This window comes from Botryllus schlosseri, chromosome 16 (genome assembly GCF_051294905.1).
Source record: "Botryllus schlosseri isolate E-star chromosome 16, Bs_hap1, whole genome shotgun sequence".
In the NCBI taxonomy this organism is placed as follows: Eukaryota; Metazoa; Chordata; class Ascidiacea; order Stolidobranchia; family Styelidae; genus Botryllus; species Botryllus schlosseri.
Genome location: NC_137251.1, coordinates 11,309,463 through 11,334,774, shown reverse-complemented (window position 1 = coordinate 11,334,774; position 25,312 = coordinate 11,309,463). Strand labels below are relative to the sequence as shown.

Here is a 25,312-nt window from a genome sequence, read left to right as displayed (position 1 = left end):
GATAGCGTATCACATGACTAAAAGTGACAATTCCGTAACCCTTTTGTATCTATTTCATTGTGTGTCGAGTAAATCTAATGAATATTCGAGATGATTGGAATTTTTATATTGTGCTTCAAAGGTATTTCTAGTATGTTGTACATTTTATTTTATGGTTACACGGATGTTCGGGTAATGATGTTGATGTAGCTGTTGTAGTGAATAGCTTTAGGCCGTGCTGAGCCAACATGGATTAGGAATGGGTATTTGATGTTGAGGTTAGCGTGACGGCCCTTATAGGGAGGCCGATAAAAGATATTGTATTTTTTCAAGCCCTTCCGGATTCCCGACAAAAACATTGAGCGGGATGAAAGCAATGGAACAATAGATTTTATTATTTAAAGCCCACCATCCATTATGAGGGGATTGAACAAATGGGTATAAACCGAGATACAACACTGATTTCCTCATTCATGGGTTGACTGTGTTTGGAATTAGATCTGCTTCTGTACTGGGTTGACTTTGACAACGATTGCTTGATGGGTTGGGATTAATTTTCTGCCCTGGCATTTGAAATATGGCTGCTATGCCAAGTTTGAAGATTGGTAAAATTGTCCAGGTAGTTGTCATAATTATGATAGTAGGAAATGAATGAGTGAGTGCTCATTCGGTTTTTGTTTGCTTGACAGAATATTGAACTGAAAATCGAATGTGACAGCCTTCGGAAAGAACTCGAAGACAAACATGACCTTCTTATCAGAGCATCGTAAGTATTTTATCTGTTGCTTACCCCAGCTCATATTAAAATCTATCATTTCCTTATGCATATGTTTTGGTACTACATGCAGTCGATGAACTTGTTAATGTAGATCATTTTTTCTATTTCATGTGAAGTTGTGAAAACAGCTTTGCGTTACCTTAAACTGGGGTAACTTTGGACACTGAGCAGTAAAACATTCAAATGGTTTATGACGGAGAAGGGTTGCCGCTGGATGTCCAGTTCTTTTTCATGAGGCAACAGTACCACGAGTAGTCTCAATAAAAGGTGGATTCATTTCACTACCAGATAGACTTGGCCCAACATTGATAAATTAATGGCGGTGGTAAATTTCATCAAAATTGATGCTTATTGAAATTCTTATCAAGTATAGATAGCATATGAATCATAGATTAAAAACTTAGCAGCAGATACCTCCAAGTCGTCTTAATCCGTGGCAAATATCTCAACGTGCTCCCCCTTATATCAATATAAGAAAATGTGACGTCTGAAGTATATCAATATAAGAAAATGTGACGTCTGAAGTTATCCCATCATGTTGTATCAGAACGGCGTAACTTTGGACAGTGGAATAGGCTATGTGATATTTAGAGCTCTGAAAAGTGGCTGCTTCATCTGTGTCAAAGTGTATCGTCAAGTATATTTGTTATGACCTGCCAGATAGCTTTTTAAATGGAATGAGAAGGTTAATGAATCAAGAGTTTGCCGAAATATTTAAAAAATGGGTAGGCATTCAGCCGAGACATTGCCACCCCTGCATTCAGCGTTTCCAAGATTTAAAACGAAATTGTCCGATGTTACCCTGGTTTACGGTACTTCAGAAGTGCCTTCTACAATATGATTGATTTTCCCAATATTGATGTAGAAAATTGAATTCTATATAGACTAGTTTAAAATAGTCTGCTCCGAACTGTGGTTTGTACTTGCATACTGTGGACTTACTTACACAAATTTATGGCTTAATAGGTACTGCGGTCAAAGTGCTTATTTCAATAGAAATCCCACCTTTAATTTGTAAATGGAAATAAATTTCCTGCTTCGAAACTGACTACGTAGAAATTCACCCAGGCGTCATGAGGGTGTTGTTTGCCTGTTCAACAAGACTTGCCCTGAATTCGTATATACTTCTCTCTTCAATGTTGTCTTCATGGAATATAAAGTCGTATTGATTTATCATGTTTTGACCAGTTGACACATTATGAAGGTACAATGCAAGTCGCGTCCGCCAATGTTCTTTTGCGACAATACAAACTCACGACTACCGAATTAATTCTTTTATATTTCTTTCGATACCTAGTAGAGGTAGATATGAAGCAATTGTTGAACAGGGTTATTGTTAACCTAACCCATCGTCAACCGTGTTGGCCGTAGGCATTCTTCTGCATATAGGCAAATAATAATGTTTGAGAATGTAAGCATGCCTGAGAAATCTACTAACAATAGGTCGAACATACATTTTCTTAGCTAGTTGGCGCAATTAGAATGTCGCGGTGTTTGTTTAGTTTGTGAAATATGCTACTTTACTCGAGTGCTTTTGTGCTCATGTTTAGTAGGTATAATGTCTCTCAATATGGGGATTTGTGATCCTAAATGTGATGGATTGAAGTGGATTTGATATGAAATGCTTTTCAACTTGAGACGTAATCCTTCCGTGTTATTTCTGTCAGTTTAAATGCTTAATTCAAGGCCGGGCAGGCTACGGCATGTGCGGGAGTCCTATTATTTGACATAATTTCCGGACAATTTCATGTTCATGGTGACTTGTGATAATTGTTTTGAAAGATTTGTTCGGGCCTGTTGACCCTACGCGGGCTACACTACATACTTGCATCGATCTGTCATTCAGGTAATGCTGATGTTGATATTTAGGTTATAAGGGCTATTGATAATTCGGTATGAACCAGGATCTTGCAAAGTCTCGTCGATATTTTGCAATGTGTGCGGTTTCATCAAGTCATTCGAGTCCTGTCCGATGCACTTTGAAAACATACAAGGGGAAATAAAAATAGTCTTAGAGCAGAACTAGGTATCCTCAAGTTTTGTAAGTAGGGGTTGCTTGTGACTGCATAAATACTCCGCAAAATTAGAAATACTGCACTATCGATCACCTCATCGTATAGAAAATATGATTTATAGTTCTAGAGCTCTGTCATTGTGCTCCCGAACTCCCATCTATCTGTTACTCTCGAACTTGAATTTTGCTCGATCGAGCACAATTTTCTAACGATATCGACCGCGCGTTGAATGTAGCGATAACGTTCACAGAAATGCAGTCGCATGCATGGAAGCCGCACCCGAAGAGTCTCGCAAAATTCGGGAAGACGCGCAAAGGGAACTGCAACAAATGCGAGACGCCATGAATGAAAAGATCCAACAGGCTGATAAGGTTTGTTATACGGGCTTCGTTTGTAGCATTCCATGTGGACAGGGTAAACTAAGAATTTCTGTACAGGATCTTAGAGCCGCGAGGACGGATGCGGAGCGTCTTGCTCACGATGTGCATCAACTCCAGGTTAGATTTTCTTGGTTTAATAGCTAGGATTCCATTTTGTGTGTGGCAAAAAATCCAGCCTACATCCAGGCCGAATTACGAGTTTGTGATGAATATAGAATTGTTCCAGTTCTTGTATTGTTCTGCTATGATTTGCGCTGTGTTATGGTAGATTCAACAATCATCGTGGACTGAATGTAGAATGGTATTCTGCGGCCATGAGTCGCTGCATTTTCAGTTGTGTTGATAGCATTGATATTCTGCTGTTGGAATTTCGGCTAGCCTCACAAAAGGAATGGAGTCATGGTATTAAAATGTTGATGTTATTGACGTGGTCTCGTGAGAATTTGAACTGGTAGGGTCAATATAAACAGTTCACCGTATTATTTACACAGCATGTAAAGATTTGGGTTTTTAGTCATCGTTTTTTGTTAACGAAAACACATGCTGGGTATATGTGAATTTAGTCATGGTGATTATGTTTGATTTCGATAAAAACTAGTGTTCTGTTTGAGCGCTTGCTTCAACATCTTGGCATGGCATGTCTATTTCTGCATTGCTCCCTACGGACTGGACTCATCACTCCACATATACTGTTACTACAGTGGAATGCTATCTGCATCCGGCGAGATAATATTGCTCTTCATTGAGGATTGATTTGCCCAATTGAACTGTAACCAAATGGACCTTGGTTTCCTTCCGATGTGTATTGTTGATGCAGTCTACTGAATATATATTCCTTGCCATGGAATTCCACATGATTAAGCGATCTCTTCGCCGCGATTACACGAAATTTCATGCCGTTATGTCATAATTGGTGAAATGATTGTTGATATACAATGTTCTTTCGAATTCTCTACTGGTTGCTGAGATTACCCCTAGCAAGTGTAAGTCGAAAAAAAAAAATTCGGGCTCATTTCAATATGAATATATTCCTCAATTGTATATGTTTTGTGTAGGAATACTCTCGCAAGCTTGAAGGAGACAATCAGAAATTAATGAAAGATTTGGAAGATTCATCAAAAGAAAATGATGCGCTTCGAGATTCCTTGCCTAAAGACGGTGAAACGGTGAAAACAGAGGAGAATATCGCAAATTTAGCAAAATTAGATTCACTCGAACAGGAAATGGCTGAAAAAGACAGGTTTGTTGCTTTGTTTTTCCTAATCTGTTTGGCGTCTCCATTATTCATTCGTGCGGTCAGAATGTACCAAAAGATAATCACGGCATACAGAATTCCGTGACGTTTATTGGTAAGATTGGTCCGGAGTTCTTTCATTTAGTGCCTCATCCTTGACAATCTCTGAGGATAGTATGCAGTAGGTAAGTTTTGACAGAATACTGGACTCTGTAATATCATTTCATTTTTAATTACAAAAATGTGTAGTAGACTTCATAGTTAACGCTAGCTTTGGTGGTGCCGCACTTTGCCCAATAGTATATTGGCCAAAACGTCATGTCATATGTCCTGGCGCGGAAAGTGTTGGCTGAATACTTGCATATCATATTCCAGCATCCGCTTGTGCACATACTTTAAGAACCCCTGGTATACAGTTTTTATCAATGAATGCTTTTTGTTTGATTTCGAGCTGGCAATATTCTTATTTATGTAAGTCTCCCGCCTACTATGCGTTGTGGTACGACTATACATATCCACCTGTTTATTTTTTTTTTGTTCATTTACCTTTAGACTCATTGAACAACTTCACGAGGGTTTGACGGTGAAACGAGTTATGATTGAAACTCTGACCGACGAGAAGAAAGCTGACTCCGAAGCCTTGGACCGCGATAGGGATAATATTGCCGATTTGGAGAATAAGAATAAGGTTTTTGAGTGCCCTACGATCTGTATACAGCACCATTTTAGAACACGATCACACACCACGCGCTGGAAGGCGGCAGCCATGAATTATGCATTGAAACTTTCGCAGTTGGCCTGGATCAGTCTATGCATGGTCTATGAATTTGACTGCTGCTATTGCCCATCATTCATAATGCTTTAATGGAATTTCATCTCGTTCCAGTACTATCTATTGATCTCTTATTTGCCGACATTGTGAATTGCCAATGCATGTATCCATAGAAGATTCAGACCGACCGCTGTCAAAGATATCAAGTGTAGCAGTTGCACTTGTAATTTGTTATATATCTGTATCGGCGGGCAAATTCCAGGAGGTCGAAGGATCACAATAACTCATTTCCCCAGCAATAATTTTGTCCATACGTAGCCGGCTATATCCTCCGATGACACGTGATTGTTTGTTGCTATGTTTACGCTACGAGTTTTCCGTAGGTCAGCTTTATCGGCCACTCGGTGAACGCAATGATAGAGTTCAAGGGTCACTTGAAATAGTTTATCGATATTTCAGGCGCTGAATGACGAGTTGCATAAAACGAAGCATCAGGACGAAAGGCTGAAATCCGAATATTCCGTAAGTGAATAGATGCGAATCCTTGAATGACTCGTTGCGATCTCATGTCCATTTAAAGTAAAATTTGGTGCATTTGTAGTCTGCGTGTGTGAATGTTGATTTCATGTTCGTGGTCGGGTAGTTCGTTTGGGAAATTTTACGTGTTTTTTTATTCATAATTGGATAAATGAAGTACAATCTCAATTGTCAACTACAATGGCGTTCCATATTATGAGCCGTCGATAGTTGATCTCAGTGTGTATGGCCTATTTCTTTTGATGTATTACGTGTTATAATCCAGGACAATGTTTTAGGTGTTGATACTTAATGTCTGGAAGTATCTTGGGTATGTATATGTGACTCACGGTGCACATGGACTTGACACTCTGCGACACCGGTGTGGTTTACTTTAAATACAGCGCTTTATTCTATAGATGTGAAGCCACTCTATGTAAAAGTACCACTTTGCTCTTTATAGAGTTATAAAAGTTCGAGAATGTCAACTATGTACTTGACTAAGAAATGGCCTGATCAAACTTGATGTAGTTTGAAGCTGGTGTTGCCATGTACCTTCACCAATATCTTGCTGAATAGCTGGCTAATATGGTCTCATTATGAAGAACCACACATCCATCCTGGCCTATTAGGACTGTTTGGATTTCTCCGATTGTGTTTGATTCTTAGGCCTACCGTGAGCTGGAACATGAATACCAGGTAACGTGGCATGACGGATTGGTAATAAATGTGGTGATGACAATCTGATGAATACAATCGTAATTCCGTGTACTTTGTGCTATGTTTTGTAGTTTTGTGAATCATTACGCCTTTGTCGTTTGAGATTGACCGTCGCTGTGTACGCACTTTTAGTTTTGCACGATTGCTTCATTTTTTTCACTGGCATCCGCATGGCCTGATGCGGCTACTGCATCTCACCCGCCTTTATGTGCCAAGTTTACCATTATGAATAGACGTTTGCTAGAACTTTGAATTCACTTTTTCGTTTTTTGTTAATCATTTCACCGCAAACGATTTTTACACCAAGTTAGTGCGAGGTGACTTGATAAATTGCTGTGGGTGATATAATTGACCCTATTATGGGATTTCGAGTAAACTAATATAATTACATAGGACTTTTTCAGCAACCTTCCTATCTATAATTACCTTTCTATAAATTACTATTGCTGGATACTGGTGTTCTCAGCTCACTGTCTTATTATGATCTGTTGAGTGTTGATGAATGTAATGGATGTTCAAGACCAAATATCAGTTTCTGCTTCGATACAACCCCAAGTCAATTTTTCATCTGAATTGTCGTGGCTCAATGCAATATTCTATTCTGTTTTTCTCATTCAAAAGTACAGACATACTGTTTTGGTATAACTCCCAATGATATGAATATAGTGCTGTAATTTTATTTTATTTCACCGCTCGGATGCCGTGCATGCATTCAAGTTTTTGTTTTGACGTCGCCCACCATGAACACGTATTAGCGGAGCTTATTAATAGTTACGTCCATGTCAAATGCAATAGCCCGCACATTTGATTCATTCAAGCATGCAGCACCGCAGCCGCAGGACCGCCGCACATTCATTCGTTTTGTTTGCAATTGGCGATACAACTACTTGTTCGTTATAAGAAGGTCAAATTTTGGTCTATGTTTAAGTAAGACTGGCTTATGTGTTGGTATATGTGGCCTGACCTTTCCGACCAATACACTCTGTGATGATTTTGTTTTACGCAGTGTCTGTAACTATTCGTTCTCTACGCAGCAACACATCTTCGATCAGCAACAAAAACTGGACGAATACGAAATCGCGGCCCGCCAGATGAGCGTGGAATTGGAGAAGCGAGAAGAGGAGGTCCAGGTAATGTTTTATTATTTTGAAAAGGCCTGGAGAACAGTGTGAAAAATGTGGATGTGGTGGGTCGCAGGATCTGACAGAAGCTCTTCAGGACGCGGAATTGACGGGAAAGCAACTCGCTGAGAAATTGGGGAATCTAACGGGCGAAAAAGGCAAAAAGGAATCCAAAGAAATCATAATGAGGGACAAGGCTATCGCGGTAACTGTTGTATTTTGCGTTTTTTGACATTGGCTTGCTTGTGGATTCGTGAATTAGTCATTGGCAACATATCGATTTCTATGGTGATTTTCGTCTTGATGTAGGAGTTCAAAATAATTCGGATTTAAATTTATTGAATTGCTGATATCTATAGTGAGTCTGTTTATAATGCAATGTAATCTTTCTTGAAAATTTCAGGGTCTCACAGACGTTGTGAAACAAAAGGAGGACGAGATCGACCGACTGGCAGCCGAGGCAAAACGCAGAGAAAACCGCCTCACTGAAATGGAGGAAACGATACACACATTGACCGTACAAGAAGTAAGTGTCTAAATTGCACCGCGCTTATATTGTGCCTTCCGGAATTGTGTTTTAAGGTACTTGTGAACTTGAAATTGCTGCAACACTGTGTTTCAATTACAAAGACTATTATCGGCCATTGCCATATTTCAAATAGACTACGATAGAAATTTTTTCTCCGATGATTTTACAGTATAGAATTCACCACCTACTAGCATTTTGTTGGTGCGTCTGTTACATGTGCAGATATAGGAACTTTCTCTGGTGACTTTTCCTATTAACGAAACTTATTTTTGACCATGGGCACTTTTTTCAGAGCACCCTTCGCAATAGAATACAGCGTCTTGACGATTTGGAACAACAAGTCCAAGAATTGAACAGCATCAAACGCAATTTGGAAGCCACCAACGAAAGGCTCATCGCGGAGGTAATTCGGTAGCTGATGGCGATTTTGGTTTGATTTTTCCACTCAAATTTCTTACGAGCAGTGTGCGCCACAGAAATTTGAGAGAGGGAGAGCAGGAAAGTTTGGGTGTCGCCAACGTGATAGTGTTTGTAATTTGAAAGGGGAAATCGAGTCAATCACCTGCCATACTCGGAAAATTTCTCCACGCAGGGATTATTCAAACTCATTTTCGTTTGAAACAACCCTGTAGTTGGCTGGATTGCGTTGTCTCTCTAATATTTGCATGTCACTCTACAAAATATTCCTATATTGGCATATCACTGTACTAAAAATGCTTTCACTGCGTTAAACGGATCTCGAACGGTTATTATCGAATTTCAGATTGGAGATGGTGAAGAACTGGTCCGAAGCCTCGACGAGAAGTTGAAGGAAAAAGACGTGGAGCTTCAGGAACTGGTCACGAAATACAAGGAATTGCTCAGGAAGCAACGGGTAGGTGTTTATCAATGTCGCGTCAAAAGCTTTTAGGTATAGTTTTTCACTTATGCAAGAGATTCGATGTTCTACTCGACAGTAATCCAAACTTACTATTTCAGACTGAATTTTAGTGCACTACTAACTATAAAAATAGTGTAGCGACCCTGATATGGCACTGTAGACCTAACAGGAACGTCGTTGTTTTTCGGTTCGGAACCCCTGTCGTTGGCGACCTGCTAACAGAATGCCATCAAGTACACCCGGAGTATTTACAAGTTACGAATTTGATCACAAGCCAAACCTTGATACAACCAAATACTCCAATCAGTACCTCGCACAGCTATACAGGTACTACGCTACGTCACAAGTACAACTACACAAACCACAAGCATTACCAAGCTTCCTTACTGAACGACCGCGCACTCAATAACACGGTTCAGCCAGAAACGCAAAGAACATTCTACCATCTTCCATGAAGAAAGCTGACACTAGTCAATCAACTGTGACCAAACAATGCAATCACTGAGCCATTACATTAATCAATTACCAGGATGTTACAATAATAAGGAGAGGAAATAATCTACCGTGGTCAGTTGGTTTGACAGGGTGGATTTAAATGGGTGTGTTTTTGTAATTGAGAAAACGTAGACATTTGTGCATCAAATTTATGTTTAAAACGATCAATTTGAAACATTGCATAAAACGGCATCACCCTGATATTTTCAAAACCGTTCTAGAACCTTTGCTCAGATGTAATGGAGCTGCAGAAATTTAAAATGTATGCCTGCTCCGAAAGACTTGGCCTAGCACTTTATCTTGTGCCAATGATGTGACCAGCATTTCTGTGAAACGCAGCCGCTGAATGATATTTTGCCGTCTTAGGAAGACGAACTCGCGAAAGCCCAAGCTTTACGAGACCAGGAGAACGTTGCCGACCAGTTTGAAAAGGAAAAACGCGAATTTGCCGACATCATGAACAGCATGAAGCTGCAGTCCGAGAGCACCAGCAAACAAGATTTGGACGATGAGCGCGCGAAGGATATCGCCGAACTGCAAGAGAAATTGCAGGCTGTCGAAAACCTGCTGCGGCTCAAGGAATCTCAGCTGCAGGTGTGTGAGAATGTGTGGAACGGTTACAGTTTGGGAATGTAGTCGAAACCGTTAGGTGGGGTAATCAGGGAGGCGTATGATACCGCATTGAATAATTCATTAATCGTCTGCGATTTTAGCCTAACCGTAGTTTATAGCGTGTTAGCCTCTATCCAGGTTGGAAGCCGTTTTGATATTAAGGTGTTTTTCATATGATATATTCTCAACAGAGATGATGAGGTTCTAAAATTTTGAATGCAAATCCGTACATGGTACCTGAAGTACTGCTATTATTACACGTTTTGGTGAAAAATCCTGCAAAATTCTACGTTAAATGTATTTTAAAAATCTGTGTCTATTCACTCCTGCTTCTGCCCCACGTCCGATCTCAACCATGCACAGTTTCTGTATATTTTGTCAACCTTTCTCATTGTGCGCACGGATGTGTCTTTCCATGTTATCAACGTTTATTCAATCCTGTTCAGACAAGTCGCAACCATTTCTCGGATTCTCCTTTCTCTTCTCTCTCTACTGTGAGTCTCTTTTCTGTCTCGCCTCTGGCTTATTCAAGCTTTCTAGCGCCGTGTGATGGTGTACAATTTAATAATGGATTCATATTGAAATAACCCCGGATATTTTCCGCTGCAACTGGACATGGGAAATGGGAAAATCGTGTCACGAACTATGATGGCGGATATGAATATCCGAATAATAAAATAGTACATTGAGCCTGAGCCATTTGTTCTCCCCGAATGTTTGAATTTTCATGTCTGTAATGTCGTAATTGGTAATACGATTGTTGATATACTGCCGTAAGTTATATTATTCAACGGTATATTGAAGTTCTGTACAAGAGTTTAACGATGACAGTTGAACGAATGTTAGCGAGACTTCGTTTCAGGACTCGATAAGTATTTGCAAGCGCGCAGAACAGGAGAGGCTCGAAGCCCTGGAGGAATTGGAGGCGGCCGTAAAACGCAGGGATCACGAGCAGCTGCGCGAAGCCGAATCCAGGAGCAGGATCAACGCGGCTAAATCCGCCGAAATCGAACGCCTTAGGGAAGAGCTGAGAAATAAAGACGAGTCCTTGCAGGTATTGTTGATAACCATAGTTACGGCTAAGCTTCTATTCAATTACAAGAAATAGTGGTAGCTGAGACGTGTCCAAACTACGTAAAAGTGGACAAAGAAGGACTATACACCGACTCATCTGTGCTTATGCATACCATGAGTGCATGGTGTGTGTATGCCGCTGTACAAGGTGCAGTTATAGCCTTGCAAGGCTCTCCACCCCTGCATCCCCACGACCTACCGATCAAGAAGTCAGACGCTCCATCATTACGCTATCTTGACAAGTAAGGTCTTCATTTTACTGCAGAATCTCGAGGACGATCTGCTGCATGCCGAAAGGTCGGCGCACGAAGCCGCTGAAAAATGTACGGTAGCAGGCCGTGAGGCCGCTCGCTGGAAGGAAGACAGCCACCACAAGGCCGCTGTGATCGAACAATTGATGGAAAATCTGAAGTCGCTCGGAGACAATTCGTCAAACTCGGAGCAGGAACAACTCATAAAGCTTACCAGGTGTGTTTGTATGTCGGATTTCAGTCTGTTGTTAGCCTTTGAATTAAGATACGTTTTTTCTAGCTGTGTGGCTGTATGTTGTTGTAGTGAACTTGGCGATACACAGGTGATCACTTCAGTGATATGTTTGCAGGGAAAACGTGGAGCTGAAACAGCTATTGAAGGCAAGGGAAGCCGAATTGTCGTTTGTGCGCAATGAACAATCGTCGAATGATCCGTACGTTGAGTCTCTCAAACGTGAAATTAGCCGGAAAGATAAAATCATTGCGGACGAGAGGTGAGAGTTCGCCACGTTTTGTGTATTTGTCGTGAGAATTTACGGACAGGTTTTCGTTATGCCCAATTTGAGATACTGTATCTGGTTTTGTTCTATCTCTTCTCTCTCTTTATGCTGAAGGCAACTTCAGGAAACTCTTCATAATGCTTTCATCAATTGGTGAGTAGTTATCGGCATCGGAATTCAGCCTGTTTTATATCATCGATTTCCAATTGATACTGATTGATCATGCGCTGAAGCTTAATATGGATTTGCTTGTTTTATCTGCAAGACCTGTGTGTTATGTTATTTCCATTTTCATATTGCATGTCCGTCGTCAAACTGAACTGAATATGAACAGTATATTCGTAATGAAACTGCGATAATGTTGCGATCGCACAGTGTGATTTCGATTGATTTTGAAATATCACATATTCAACAAGCAATGATCATATATTCATTGGATTCTACAAAAAGTGCTAGCCAAACGCTGTTTTTCTGTGCGATAGTGACCATTTTGGGGGAGAATCTTGATTCTAGCTACTGTAACGAACCTGTTGGCTTGCCAAATTGGAAAAAGCGATAGATTATGTAGGAAGATTCAGTCCTGATGATATGAACTCCAAATTTCGAATTTGAATGAAAAATGTTTGTTTGTTATGTACGTAAAATCTGGGCTCTGCAAATTCAATAGAGCTGGATATCGTGCATATATCATGAGAAGTATAGGGTTGAATCTACTAAGAATTCATCCTTTTTTTCTGGTTTAATGCCTCATTGATATTTCAATGTTACATTTATGAATGCAGTGCATGTGTTGACCATGAGAGATGATTTTTCATTTCTGCGTACGTGACTTGACTCAACTTGAGTCCATTTGTGTATTGACTCGACTTGCACTCGAGTCATTGCGCATGACCCGACTAATTCATATGACCCGGGACATTCTACATTACAATTCTCCTGTATCAGCTCCAATGCTTGAGGAATAGGCTCTTAAACCGTGTTTCATCTGTATTAATAAAGATGTTGAGAGTGAGAAAAATTAGTTTGTATCAATGTGAGATCCTCAATATCACCCAAGAGTTTCACAGAAGTGAATTGAACCTGTCTTGATGTACATAATGAACAGTAAAATCTATGAGAGTGACAGTGAAGTCTATAGACTCGGACTCGAGTCTCAACACTGGCTCGGTGTTGCGGTGAAAATGACTCCTTGATTCGAGTCAACTATAAAAGTCAAATTGGCCTGTGACTCGCAGCCTGTTAATCTTCATCGCAATTTATCGCGATTCAGGTCGAAAATCAGCGAGGACACGGCCAACATGAATCTTGCGCTGGACACCCTGCGTCTGGAAATCGAGAATCACAAACGGGAATTGAACGGCGCGAAAGCCCAGGTCGGCTCGTTGAACGCGCAGCTAGAAAGCGGCCGTACGGAAATGCTGGCGCTGCGTGAAGAAATGAAGGCCAAAGATCGCATGCTGGAGGTGTGTAGTGGTTTTTAATTGAGCGAGAGCGCTGTAGATCTAGTGTGAGGCGATAGATTCTGGCCGAGTGTTGATTTACCCGAGCGGACTGCTGGTAGACCAGATGGCTTGCCCTTTATCCAAAGCCGGTCAAATTTCTTTATTCTTTCAGATCGTATTGTGATTGAGGTTATTACTAGGGCAAGTTTTTGTTGCAGTTAAATCCGTGGGAAGTTGCATTTATTTCACAAAAGTTGCATTAAAAGACCACATTTTAGTCGGTTGGCTAAAAAAATCGTCCACTTCCCAAGGTCAACTTCCCAGTTCCATTCCCGAAATACAGTTTTCCAAACTAAACAGAAAAGGTAAACTTTCCGGCTCAGTTCCCGAAATACCCGTTAGAGCGTTGCTTCAGTGCTGATTTACGGTAATTCAGTCGAATTTGGCCGTGTATTTCACTAAAATTCTCAAAAACAGTGACCGATCTATTTAAATATACTACCCAATATTTCCAGTAAGTTGGTTGCATGAAAAATCGAATAAACTTTCGTGAAATATTGAAAAAGTTGCATGAAAAAAAGGGCACAAAAAGTTGCACTATAAGATTCCTTCAAACAGCCTAAAACAGCATTCTACATAACTTTCGAGTATTTAGGAAGCTGCCGGAAGCTGTAAAAAATAGTTGCAAAAACTTGCCCTAGTTATTACCTATTAGCTTGCAATAAGACTGTAGTCACACTCGTGCAGTGCATTGCGTGTGATTTAATGAGTATAGGTACTCCGATTGTGTGAAGGTGTGAGTTGGAAAGTTGGAAAATTTCCAACATCGTTTTGTGACCTTGCAATTTCCTTGGAAAGTTGGAAAATTTCCAACATCGTTTTGTGACCTTGCAATTTCCTAAGTATGGAGACAATTGCACACTAACAATGCCTCAACCGCGCGCAGGACTTGAGGTCCGGCCAACGCTTCCCCACCGTTGAATCCGAGGAGGTGTCGAGCTGCGCCAACGAGAAACCGCTTCACGGCCGACTGCAGAGATTCCGCAAGAAGAAACCGAAAAGGCCGAGGGCCGACGACGAGTCGTCTGTCGCGTCGTCGGCAAACTCTCTCATGCGTTTCGCAGCGGATAGCGAGTTTGATTTCGTGTCGGGACGGGATACTCCTGCCTCTGACGACAATATGTTGAGCTCGGAATTGCTGGAGCTGCGTAAAGAAATCGAAGACTTGAAAGGTGAGATAGGCCGTGGAGGGGGCCAGTACAAGGTTGTAATCACTCGAATGGCGATTTTTTGGTGACTCGACATGACTCGAGTCGAATTTTATATTGACTCGACTTGTACTCGAGTCATTGTGCATGACTCAAACCAAGTCATGTGACTCGAGACTGGGACGGCCAAGACAGACATTTCATTGTAACTTGGAAGAATAGTGAAGTCGCCACATTATTGGTATTTCGTCTATCAGTCCTGATACTTGGAAAATAGGGCCAGGAACTGTTAGGACTGAGGAAAAGTACGATGTTATGAATGCGAGTCATTCTATATCACTTGGGCAGAGTAGAAAAAGGGGGTTGAACCAAATTGAACTGAAAACTGAACAGGGAGCATAATGACGTGGGCTCGGACTCGGCCCTCTACTAGTTGACTTGACTCGAGTCAAAACTATAAAAGTGAGATTGACTTGTGACTCGTGGAACAGTGGAAAGAAGTTTTTTGGAAAATTTGCGTTGCTGTTATGAGTGAAATTTTTCAGTTTTACCTCTACGCAATTTCCAGGCATTTTATTTTGTGCTTCCGCTTGAAATAGTTTCTTGAAAATAGTCGTGGAAATCGCTACTTCTGCTTGTATAAGTGAATAGGAACTTGAGACGTTCGTTCTCCTTGAATAACTGACAACTTTAACCCCTCTTAATTTTGGGTGTGCTGTCGCTAACTAAAGTCTGATCTGTTGCAGACCATCAACGAAGCGAAATCGATTTGCGACGCGCGTCTTCAAAGTTGGACGTACGGAAAGAGAGGTTGAGAAGACTGGCCAAGTCCTTGTCGAGGGAGCAGAAGCTATACAGGAAGCAATTGAACACCGCCCAGGATTCGGCATCGACGGTAAGCGTTTGTTCATGTGTCGTAGGTCTATGTTGTTTATGTGCCGTAGGTCTATGTTGTTTGATCGTCTGCGGACCAATGTCGGAATGACTCGAGTCACATTTTTGAATGACTTGAAAAGTTTTTGGCTTGGATGTATTTGTGTGGAAGGTATGATGTAAATTACAAGAAATGACGATCAGAGAATATGATTTACTTTACCTGCGACATCTGTACTCTGAAATTTTTGAACCATCAGTCGTGATTATTAGGTCAAGTTTTTGTTGCACTAAAATCGTGAGAAAGTTGCGCTTGATTTTAACAAAAGTTGCTGTGAAAAGTTGCATCTATTATTTGTTAGAATTATTAGGGTATGAGATACACAAAAGGATCCATTGTATCTTGTATGACCCAACAGTTCAAGATTTGCGTGATATCCGTTTGTTTCATCTCTTTCTCTGTTGTTCCATCGATCGTGCGTACACTTTTATGTTCTTTGGGAAGCTCCCGGAAGCTGTAAAAAAAGTTGCAAAAACGGGCCCTAGTTATTATTCGATTTTGTTTAATCGCTATTTGTCGTCGGTGTAGCCATTGTTCTCTTGTTGTCCAGGGATCCAATGGTTTGGCGCAGCGGGAGAAGATGTTAGACGGAGTGTTGGCCGAGGTGGAAGAACTTCGAAATAAGCTGGCCGATCTCTTGCTCGATATGCCACACGCCGAGGCTGATAAGGTTTGTCCATTGTAGGATATCCCAAAATTGCCACCGTCATTTATCGGAAATGAACAGTGTGTTAGTCTCTACTTTCTGAAAATCTGCTCGACTAGAATAGGTATGCCGTTACTGAAACCATTTTGTTGGTATGTGTCAGTATTACATGCTGTTGGTTCAATTGATATAATAGATCAGTGGTGAAGTGCCGGTCCTTGTCAACTTTCCTGTCGGTCTGCAAATATGTTGCAGTTATATATATCGGTTCCAAAATGCAAAAAGTCGGACGTTTTAGCATCAATACAGTAATGGAACGTCAAATTTTAAATAAAACGTATTTTTCTTCATTGTGTTGTGATATAGGCCTAGTGTTGCAACTTACAATGGTGCAAATGTTGTGTTAATCTGTCTGAAAGTATCCTACAACAACATTAATACCAGTTATATATGAAAGCTGAGAAGATTTTTAAAGAAAACCCATTAATTTTTCACATTACAATTCGCAGTACTTTCCAAAAACAGGACTCCATCTTTCAGAAACCAGAAAGACGAGTAACATGTGTAATATCGTATAAAGACACCAGGAAATTTGGGTTAAACTTGATTTATGAACAAGCTTGAGAATAAACTCTTACAGATTAAAGTTCGGGATGTGGGCGATCTTTGCCGCTTTGACTATTCGCCTACGGATTATTCCATTCTCTTAATTTAGCGTAGCAGTAATTTCAGCACTCGTCAATTTTAGACGGAAGATGACTTCAGCGCCTGTTCTACGATCTTACCAGTCGATCAAACCTCCTATCTTCAAGTGCCGACGGCTGGCGTTGGGAACCAAGCCGACAGTCAAGAACAGGGAATGCAGGAACTGCAACAGGAGCTGGAAAAATTAAGGTGCACACTGATGGTTTTTGAGTCAATTTCATTACTGTGTCAACTTTCGTGTGCTGTATGAGTCTTTTCCTTACCATTGTTTACAGATCTTGTAGTTAGGCGGAGCCTGAACTTTGTCGCTAATGTACTGAGTTTGTTGATAGCATACCACGGTTATTATGTATTACCTCGGAATGCGTTGTAGCCGCCATTGTTTTTGCTGTTTCCCATGCTCAATCTCTTAAATTGTAAATTCCAAACCTGTCATGCCTGGGATATCTCCTTCCCTTTTAATAGCCCGCCTTCTTTTGTGCGGGATTCGTTACGATTAATAGTCAAAATATGCGGCGACTAATAATGTGTTTTGTCCTTTGTTTTTGTTTGATCAGCCCTTCTCGATATCGCTATTGTCCTCGGACAAGGGTTTACTTGTATTTAAGTGCTCGCTTTGCTATGTAGGGCGGAGATGTGAGGGTGTAGGGAGAGATTTGCAATGATTTATGGGGTTTGTGGTGCGCCAGGTTGTATATTTGTCGTTTTGTTTGTTATTGTGATGTTGAATTAGTAGTTTGACATTTTTATTGCCATGCTGTATAGTTGAATAATATATTCGTATTGAAACAATTCCGAATATTTTTGGCTGGCTCTCGTCAGCCGTAATTGTCAGCAATTAGTACAGAATTGGAAATAATATATACTGTGTAAGCACTACTAAGGTTAGGACTTTATGTTATGCAATTACACGGATTCAAGATCATGTAGCTGATATGTCTCTGAAGGGAGCTTGAATATTTCTGTCATAGCTGCAATAACCAAGATATTGTAAACTCAGTCTCGCTGTAAAAGGATACAAAGTTTGACGACGATATTTATTTTAGAGTCGGATTTTACTATACTAGTCATAAATTTTACTTGAGTCGGGTAATGGATTAGGGCTTTTATGGCCTTGTCTCGTTATTTGTATTGTCGGACACAAGCTGCCAAGGTTACGTTATTTACGAGTTTCTGAATTCTGCATCTTAGGAATGATTTGCTCGACGCTTGCTCTAAGTTATCGCAATGGGAAAAGGAGAGATCCGAATGGGACGCGGTGAAGCAGCGGCTGGAACAGGATAATAAAGAAACAAAAAACAGTCTCGAGAAGGCAATGAAGAGAGGGTAAGTCGTAAAATTGCAGGCTTTAACTTGTCCTGGGTTTTAATGTGTTTGATCGATGTGGGTGCATTGCTATTGATTCGGTGAAAACCTCAGCCTACGTAGCCGAGGATCAGTAGATTTCGTAGTGATTTGGAATTCGGATATCCTGCGCATGTTATTCTGTAAGGATTCAGGAAGATAATTGATTAGAAGTAGGTAAATATAAGCTTGGAGTTGGGCTGATATTGTAATCTAATTTGTGAGACGTCATTCTACCACGAATGAACTGTTTGTATAACACATAGTTTTTTGCTAATTGTTTCCAGTAATGGGACGTTGGTCAGAATGTTTGTTATGCTCTGCGAAGATTCATATTGTAATTGTAGATTTCAAAGTCAAATTTGAGTCGTGATTCTACCACGAATGAACTGTTTGTATAACATATAATTTTTCATTATCTTTTTCCGTGATGAGACAGCGGTCAGAATATTTGTTTTTGTTCTGTGAATACACCTCGGTGAATGGGGAATTTTGAGATAATATTGATAATTGCGGCGTTGTCCTTCCTTTTGTAGCGAACTGAAAGACCGGGAGATGTCCGAACTGAGAATTGAAGTCGACCGACTACGCGCCTTGCAGTTGAGAGTCACCAAGTTGTCTGATATGTGAGCGGAGTGTTTTGTGATTTGCGCCAGACTTGATATTCATTGTTCGTGATCGGTATTGTCAGCACTTCGGAAGACGAGTCTGACGGCTTGAGTGCGTTGTCCCGTAAAGAGCTACGCGAATCCATCGACAATCTGGAAAAAAAATTGAAGAATTCGGAAAAGGTTGGTGTCTGACCTTTTGTTCTTGCGCTTTGCCTTGATACAGAATAGAAGCGAGTACAGTTTGAACTTTTACGGGGTGTTAAACATTGCAGATGTGGGTTGGCACCAAATTAGTTATTAGATTTATAAGTACATGATGGTAGCGATTTTAAAACCGGTGAATGAGACTTGAAAATGACTCGGTATCGCAGACTTATATTAGATGATCGCAAAGGTGACAGCATTCCAAATCCCAGTAAGCGGTCTCGTTCCAAAGAAGAAATTAGATCTTAAGCGTTGGACTTGATGTGGAAGCATTCTCGATTTAGTTGCGCAAGTAAACAAAAACAAGTCGAGTACCCCAAAAAAGTAACTAATAAAGTTATATTCTATTGCAAGTGGAGGTTAAATAGGGGGTGGAAGCTACCAAGGTCTTACAGTTATATATATCATGTGCTATAAGCGCTACAAAGTATTCAAAAAAGTGGAAACTCCGCACCACTGGGTGCCACCTCTTGGTAAATCTGCGAGACATTCAATTTTCTCAAACCTTCATAAAATTGTCTGGCATCTTTGCCAAATCCTCGACAAAATTTCAAAGGCTAGTTTCCGTGTTATTAGCTGAACGAACTTTTGGGCGAGCAAATCGAATCGGCGAGAGGCGAGAAATCAGCCCGACGTTCCGAAGACCCGGAACTCGCCCGGCAGTTGACGCTGCAAGTCGGGAGGCTTCAGGAGCAGCTTCGGAACGCGCAGCGCCAATTGCGCGACGCCCAAGCCGACACTTCAAAGTGATATGATTAAGGTTTACATGGTGGGAACGTATAACATTTATCGAAATGTGTTGTGTCTTAGGAGCGGGCCTGCCGATACGGTGTCGAAATCAGATCCGCTATTGATACGCAGCCACTCGAAGAGTAAACTACCAGTTCCTGTCGATAAGGTAGTTACTGTTATATTGTGTCCAGTAATTTGTGCCAATCATTATTTCTTATATTTTGCAATCTACTTGTCTCTATCTCTTCTCTGGATGGTGATTGTATTGCGCACACCTATTAGTGATTCTGGTGTGGAAGATTAAATATGTCGTATACGAATCATATTGGGAGTTTGCTGTATATGTCTACTGTTCTACAAAGCTATAGAAAAGTCCTTAACCTTTACTGTTGTGGCGAACCCTTGTGCTATATCTCCGAGCCTTTGGCGATCCCAAATTTTGGTCTAGTCGGGTGAGTGTCTCCTCCAGCGAATCTCCGAGACTGGCTCTGTTAAGGACCACTGTTACGGGACTTGTGATTAGTGCGAATCATTATTTCTTGTGTTTTGTGATCTACTGTCTGAATGGCTAAGTGCTCGTCTGTCTTATAGCGGTGTTGCTGTTGTAGATTATATACGTTGGATTCGTATTGAAAGTTTGTGGTTTGTTTACTGTTCTATGAGGACACATAACTTGACAGTGTCGGCACCTTTTCTTAAATTTCAGGCTCAATCGAAAAATCCAGACCTCAATCCGGTCGGTAACACTGCTGAAGTAGCTAAAATGGAAGCAGAAAACACCAGGCTGCGAAACAAGTTGGCAGCCACGGAAGAGACGGTTCGCCAACAAACTGAGAAGCTTAAAAAGGCCAAAGCCGCAATATGTATGTGCTCTGTTGTCGGTTAAAATTGCGACATCGTTTATGCAAGCCTCGTTTAATCTCAGCTTCCGCGGGGGTCGACTTTCCGATATCGCCCGTCAAGTCAGCGCGCAGTCATCCCAACTTGTTCTTCAATGATAACGGAACAGGTCGACAGCCAGGTAACTCTGTTCCTATGCTTCTCATGTTGCTCTTATGCGAAAGTGTTTTTCGTTGGGCCAGATTCGAGCGATACCGCAGACGGCCGGGTTCAAATGTCGGCTGACGATACGGGCTATGCCTCGGTTACGTCTAGATCTGAAAAAAGGTACATTTTTAAAAATGAGGGAATATATATACGCTTACATGTTGTAAGTGTATATATATATATAAATGTTTTGAAAAGTGTTATGCTATAATGTGTATAGTAATATATGTGTGATTTGACGTACAAGTGAAGAAAAAATGAAGTAATAAAGAACAAGTCATTAATAACACAATTTCAAAGAGGCAGGGGAGTAAATTACACAGAGATTGCGCTTTGCTGCGAAGTAATCGGTGATGTTACACTTGAAATGTTGAGGAATTGCTTTCCTGAAGTAAAATGCGACTGATATTCCTTTACAGCACTTGAGGAAAAGCTGCTGCCGGAATATGTAATTATTCTTTACCGCAGTAGCAAGTGCAGGCGTCACTAGGGAATTAGTCCCTGTGGGAATGGCACAGAGTCTCTTGCCGAGTATACAGCTGCCACGTCTCTCCCAGTCGGGATCGATTGCAGTTGTTGCTCGATGGCTTTTGTAAAAATTTGCTTTGCAAACTGTATTCGGGACGAGATGTCGTTAGCAGTTACTTGTTACGATGCAATGTTACAAGAACGGGCTGCAGTGTTGTATTGTGAGAGATAACGGGGTGTCGTGATGTTGTTTTATGATCAGATGTAGTTAACGTGGCGTAAGGCAGGAGAGTTGTCAAGTTTTCGATTGCATAGGCTAATAGCTAACTTGATACTTGTAAAATTGACTGAGTGTGTGTGTTTTCATATAACTCTGTGTGTCAAGGGTGACGTTTTGTGACCCGTCAGTGTCCTTATTGTCCTGTTATATTTTTGTGCTCTGTCTAGATGGTTCGATATTATAAAAGTACAAGGTGATTAACAACCAAAAAAGGGTCGAATCTGTGAGTAATCTCAAGTTTTTACGTTCAGATACAATTCTCTGATTCAAGCGCAAGCGAAGGAACTTTCAACGTTGCGGCAAAGGTTAAAGAAGGCTCGGGGCACTTGCAAGGACCTCAAAACCGAATACGGTAAATTGCGTCGATAGTTTCGAAGCCCACGTCTTGACCTATTTATGTGTAGAGCAGAGGTGTAAGCGGCCCTCGAAGGGAGCGCTAGCTACAAACTGGGCCATTGGGGGGTGCTGAGAGAAAACGGGGGCATTATGCACTATAGAATTTTGTGTGGAATATTCTCTCCAGACGTCCAGTGACTATTTCCAGCAAACGCTGATACAAGCAGTTATGAAAGGTTGATTCGAGCACCGATCGAAAAGCTTTTTAATATATTGTTATTTTAACTTGTATCAATATTATTATGACCTACTTGTCCGCAGTTTCGATTTACAATGCAAACTCGTAAATTCAGATATCGTATTGCGGTACGTTTCGACTTTGCTGACTTCCGACGGACCCGTAGACACCATGCTCGCGACCAGCGTCACCGGCGAGCTTCGGAGATGCAAACAACTCACCAGGAAGCTCAAAGACCAACTTGCAGGTACTGCCTTTTTTGTCAATGTAGAATGTGCCAAGATTATCTCCGTCTATCTTGCAGAATGGGTGACGGGGTCTTCAAGCTCCTCGGACTATGACGAGTCGGGCTCGAGTCGCGAGATGTCCCCGACGCGTCGACAGACTTCGCAGATTATCGAGTAAGTCAGTTTTTTTGCGATGATGTCCCATGGTCCGATCGCGAGTAGAAATGAAAATGGGGTTGGATAGGACCCGGTCACACTGCTGCCCAGGCCCCGGCAGGTCTGCAGGCCCCATTTTTGGAACCACTGGTTTAGAGAGTCGGGTTTGTGCCCAACTTACGTTGTCTTGATCGAAGGAAATGAACAGGTTTTGTCTATAGCAGATCGCCAATACTCAAATTTCGACAGCAATTTTAGTATATGGATTCGTTTTTGACGAAATCTTGTATAGTGTTATTGAACGATGTAAAAATCGAACCGTGTTACAAGGAAAAACCAAGAAATCGAAGAGAAAAACCGTAGAATCCAGGATCTGGAAGAGAAACTGCAGGATATGTTACGTCAATACGAGGAGCCCTCTTTCCCCACAGTAAGGATATGCCTCCATCCCCGATTCTTACTTTTGGTAACGGTTCGCTCTGTATCAAGTCCAAGGGCCAGAGGATCATACCGGAAAATCTGGGATATCTGACGCCGGCGTCGTCGTTAGGCGACAGAGATGAAACTGTTTCTCCGATTATGAGGGCCGCCACCAGCAGGGTGAGTTTTCGGGCTGAAATTGCAGCAGAAAATTGCAAATGATTCGCAACAAACAGTCTGTTCGTATTGTCAAATTTATTGCACTGAGATCATGGTCTGAGACGATCGTAAAGCTTAGAGTGGAATAAATTTGGCAATATGAATATATTGTTAGTCTTGGCTTTTTAAATGCTAATTTCAGTCCATCGCAAAGCTTTGAGTGGAATAAATTTTGCAATATAAATATATGATTTGTGAATATGCTAATTTCTGTACTATTTAGAACACTGAGTACGCAGCTCTGCCCGAGCCAAGAACGCCGCGACCGCAGTCTGCCGTTCACCGTCCCAGTCAAACTTATCAGTCCTCGCCAAGGCTGAACAAGAGCCTGCCTTTGTATCAACGCACTGTCGCCATCACCGAGTATCTTCCGTTCCGAGACGCCGGTACGTAGACTAGTATATATTTGATGATAAATAGATGAAAACTTCAACACGTAAAGCTAATAAGCTATTCGCTACTGACGAGAGTAATCGAAAGGCCTTTAGTGAACATATTATCTCACGATATGAGTGATTCAGAAGTTTTGTGCTCCGAATAGCTTGTGTAGTAAATATTGTGGTTCTATTTGTATCTATTTACCACTAACGTTAGCTTTCTTGCTTTTTTTCAAAACCTCAAGTGATTTTCTTCTATTGTGCGAGTTATTTAGCACCAGGCATGCATGTAAGCCAGTTGTTTCGCCATTTTTAGATTGCCTTTTCTTTACAGCGGAAAGCGGCACAAACGCCAGACGTCGGCTGTCATCCACTAAGGACGCCGAAAACTGTTCAGCCTCGTACGGAGGTTGCTGGAGTCTGGGCGCTAGTCCTCGTCAGGGGCATGAGATTGGGTAGGTCAAAATTGATGTGATTGTGAGATGTAAAATTGTGTTCCTGCCATGATCACACCTGCAATCGCATACCGTTTGTGTTTCTTTTAGAATAAGCTTCAAACCCGAGCTGTCTGTTCACTCGTCGCCTTCGGACAGACGAGATGGCGGCGACAGCGGTCTGGAAAAGCGATTGGAAGACAGCGAACGTCTCAACCAGTAAGCTACCGCTGCATAATTCACATCGTTCGTTTTGCCCTTCAAGATGCTGCTAAACTCTGTAGGATTAGTCGGAGATTCCCCACTGGCATGTCTGTAAAGAAGTCTTACCCCTTGTAACTAATGTTTTCAGATTGTTAAGATCGGCCGTCTCAGAAATTCCATGGTGTTTTAATTACTTTGATACACATTTTTCAGGTCACTAAAGGAAGAGCTTGATATCACGATGGAGGCGTTGTCTCAAGCCAAGAACTCTGAGCGATCGAACAGGTCGCCTGCTGGTGAGTAATTGAAGATTGTTTGACCAGTTGAAAAATCCTACTGTATAATTTATCAATTGATAACAATTCCGAAATTCACTTTTTCATTTATTCTGACTCTATTGTTACATCACAATCACAAGACTAGGCTCAATAATACTGTTATTGAGCAAAATATGTTTAGCAGTCGGCCTAAAGATAGATTTAAGCAGGGATTACGGGTGTAACCCGGTTTCAATTAAGGAAATGCCTGCTTGACTTTCGAGTTAGGTTTGATTATTCCGCCTGCATGCGCATAGTCATGCATGTACATCTGTGTGGTGTGGGGAAAAAGGCCGCTAGTTTAACTTGAAGTGTCGTGAATAATTGACGGTAGTCTTGCTACACGCTAGTAATGGAGAGGGTATCCTTGATATTGAAGGATGGATCCAAACAGTACAAGGTTAATGCCAACGTTTGTTCAGGTAGATTGGTGGCTCTTGCCTAAGTTTAGTTGATATGGATTCGCCTGATTTTTTTCCAATGTAACCCTCGTGTTACAACTGTTAAGCAATCGTTTGCTCTAACGCTAACTAGCTTACGTTTACGTCTAACCTCGAATTAAATATGCGCAGTTTTTTTTAATGTAATGTACCCGTTTTGGGCTAATACTACAGTTCGCTTTTGTAGACGTCCTGGAAGAGCATTTGAGAGAAATTCGCGTCTTGCGACAACGCTTGGAGAACAGCATCAGCACCAACGATAACCTGCGAAGGCAGTTGGAAAGCAAGTTGAATCAAACGTCGCAAGGCGAACATGGTGAGCATTGTAGCTCTTTGAATGTATAAGCCTACGGTGGGAGTAGAGCTTCGTGCCATGCTTGAAGTCAAGTAAGGAGAGAGACAATTCCTTGTGCTGAAAATATACCCAACAGCTATGTTATCAACTAGAATGATAATTTTGATAAGTT

At 41.3% G+C, this 25,312-nt stretch overlaps 1 protein-coding gene and 1 long non-coding RNA gene across 10 annotated transcripts in view; one reads left to right on the top strand and one right to left on the bottom strand.

Annotated features, from left to right (window-relative positions):
* The window catches only part of LOC145459490 (uncharacterized), a 45,737-nt gene extending 36,226 nt beyond the window's left edge, over nucleotides 1-9,511 (bottom strand). Inside the window, exon 1 of the long non-coding RNA XR_013921434.1 lies at nucleotides 9,205-9,511. This is a non-coding gene — a long non-coding RNA (uncharacterized LOC145459490). The remainder of the gene's footprint in view (nucleotides 1-9,204) is intronic.
* Nucleotides 1-25,312, top strand: part of LOC145459471 (uncharacterized) — a 39,660-nt gene that overhangs the window by 7,453 nt on the left and 6,895 nt on the right. For 4 of the 9 annotated variants that reach the window (XM_080338113.1, XM_080338106.1, XM_080338111.1 and 1 more), the window contains exons 5-45: nucleotides 669-745; nucleotides 3,023-3,143; nucleotides 3,210-3,269; nucleotides 4,208-4,392; nucleotides 4,939-5,074; nucleotides 5,618-5,680; nucleotides 6,344-6,373; nucleotides 7,429-7,524; nucleotides 7,592-7,720; nucleotides 7,919-8,041; nucleotides 8,337-8,447; nucleotides 8,808-8,918; nucleotides 9,786-10,013; nucleotides 10,478-10,525; nucleotides 10,894-11,085; nucleotides 11,371-11,573; nucleotides 11,707-11,850; nucleotides 11,971-12,009; nucleotides 13,127-13,319; nucleotides 14,245-14,530; nucleotides 15,253-15,401; nucleotides 15,991-16,110; nucleotides 16,835-16,980; nucleotides 17,983-18,117; nucleotides 18,672-18,761; nucleotides 18,827-18,926; nucleotides 19,527-19,696; nucleotides 19,761-19,848; nucleotides 20,389-20,545; nucleotides 20,608-20,703; nucleotides 20,765-20,849; nucleotides 21,729-21,829; nucleotides 22,167-22,298; nucleotides 22,356-22,452; nucleotides 22,765-22,864; nucleotides 22,924-23,034; nucleotides 23,297-23,459; nucleotides 23,785-23,905; nucleotides 23,996-24,103; nucleotides 24,302-24,384; nucleotides 25,033-25,161. In XM_080338113.1, the coding sequence (XP_080194239.1) occupies nucleotides 669-745; nucleotides 3,023-3,143; nucleotides 3,210-3,269; nucleotides 4,208-4,392; nucleotides 4,939-5,074; nucleotides 5,618-5,680; nucleotides 6,344-6,373; nucleotides 7,429-7,524; nucleotides 7,592-7,720; nucleotides 7,919-8,041; nucleotides 8,337-8,447; nucleotides 8,808-8,918; nucleotides 9,786-10,013; nucleotides 10,478-10,525; nucleotides 10,894-11,085; nucleotides 11,371-11,573; nucleotides 11,707-11,850; nucleotides 11,971-12,009; nucleotides 13,127-13,319; nucleotides 14,245-14,530; nucleotides 15,253-15,401; nucleotides 15,991-16,110; nucleotides 16,835-16,980; nucleotides 17,983-18,117; nucleotides 18,672-18,761; nucleotides 18,827-18,926; nucleotides 19,527-19,696; nucleotides 19,761-19,848; nucleotides 20,389-20,545; nucleotides 20,608-20,703; nucleotides 20,765-20,849; nucleotides 21,729-21,829; nucleotides 22,167-22,298; nucleotides 22,356-22,452; nucleotides 22,765-22,864; nucleotides 22,924-23,034; nucleotides 23,297-23,459; nucleotides 23,785-23,905; nucleotides 23,996-24,103; nucleotides 24,302-24,384; nucleotides 25,033-25,161 (5,056 nt within the window). Of the gene's footprint in view, nucleotides 1-439; nucleotides 599-668; nucleotides 746-3,022; nucleotides 3,144-3,209; nucleotides 3,270-4,207; nucleotides 4,393-4,938; nucleotides 5,075-5,617; nucleotides 5,681-5,981; nucleotides 6,006-6,343; nucleotides 6,374-7,428; nucleotides 7,525-7,591; nucleotides 7,721-7,918; nucleotides 8,042-8,336; nucleotides 8,448-8,807; nucleotides 8,919-9,785; nucleotides 10,014-10,477; nucleotides 10,526-10,893; nucleotides 11,086-11,370; nucleotides 11,574-11,706; nucleotides 11,851-11,970; nucleotides 12,010-13,126; nucleotides 13,320-14,244; nucleotides 14,531-15,252; nucleotides 15,402-15,990; nucleotides 16,111-16,834; nucleotides 16,981-17,982; nucleotides 18,118-18,671; nucleotides 18,762-18,826; nucleotides 18,927-19,526; nucleotides 19,697-19,760; nucleotides 19,849-20,388; nucleotides 20,546-20,607; nucleotides 20,704-20,764; nucleotides 20,850-21,728; nucleotides 21,830-22,166; nucleotides 22,299-22,355; nucleotides 22,453-22,764; nucleotides 22,865-22,923; nucleotides 23,035-23,296; nucleotides 23,460-23,784; nucleotides 23,906-23,995; nucleotides 24,104-24,301; nucleotides 24,385-25,032; nucleotides 25,162-25,312 lie in introns of those variants that run through there. The other 5 variants (XM_080338114.1, XM_080338107.1, XM_080338109.1 and 2 more) reach the window with 5 other exon arrangements.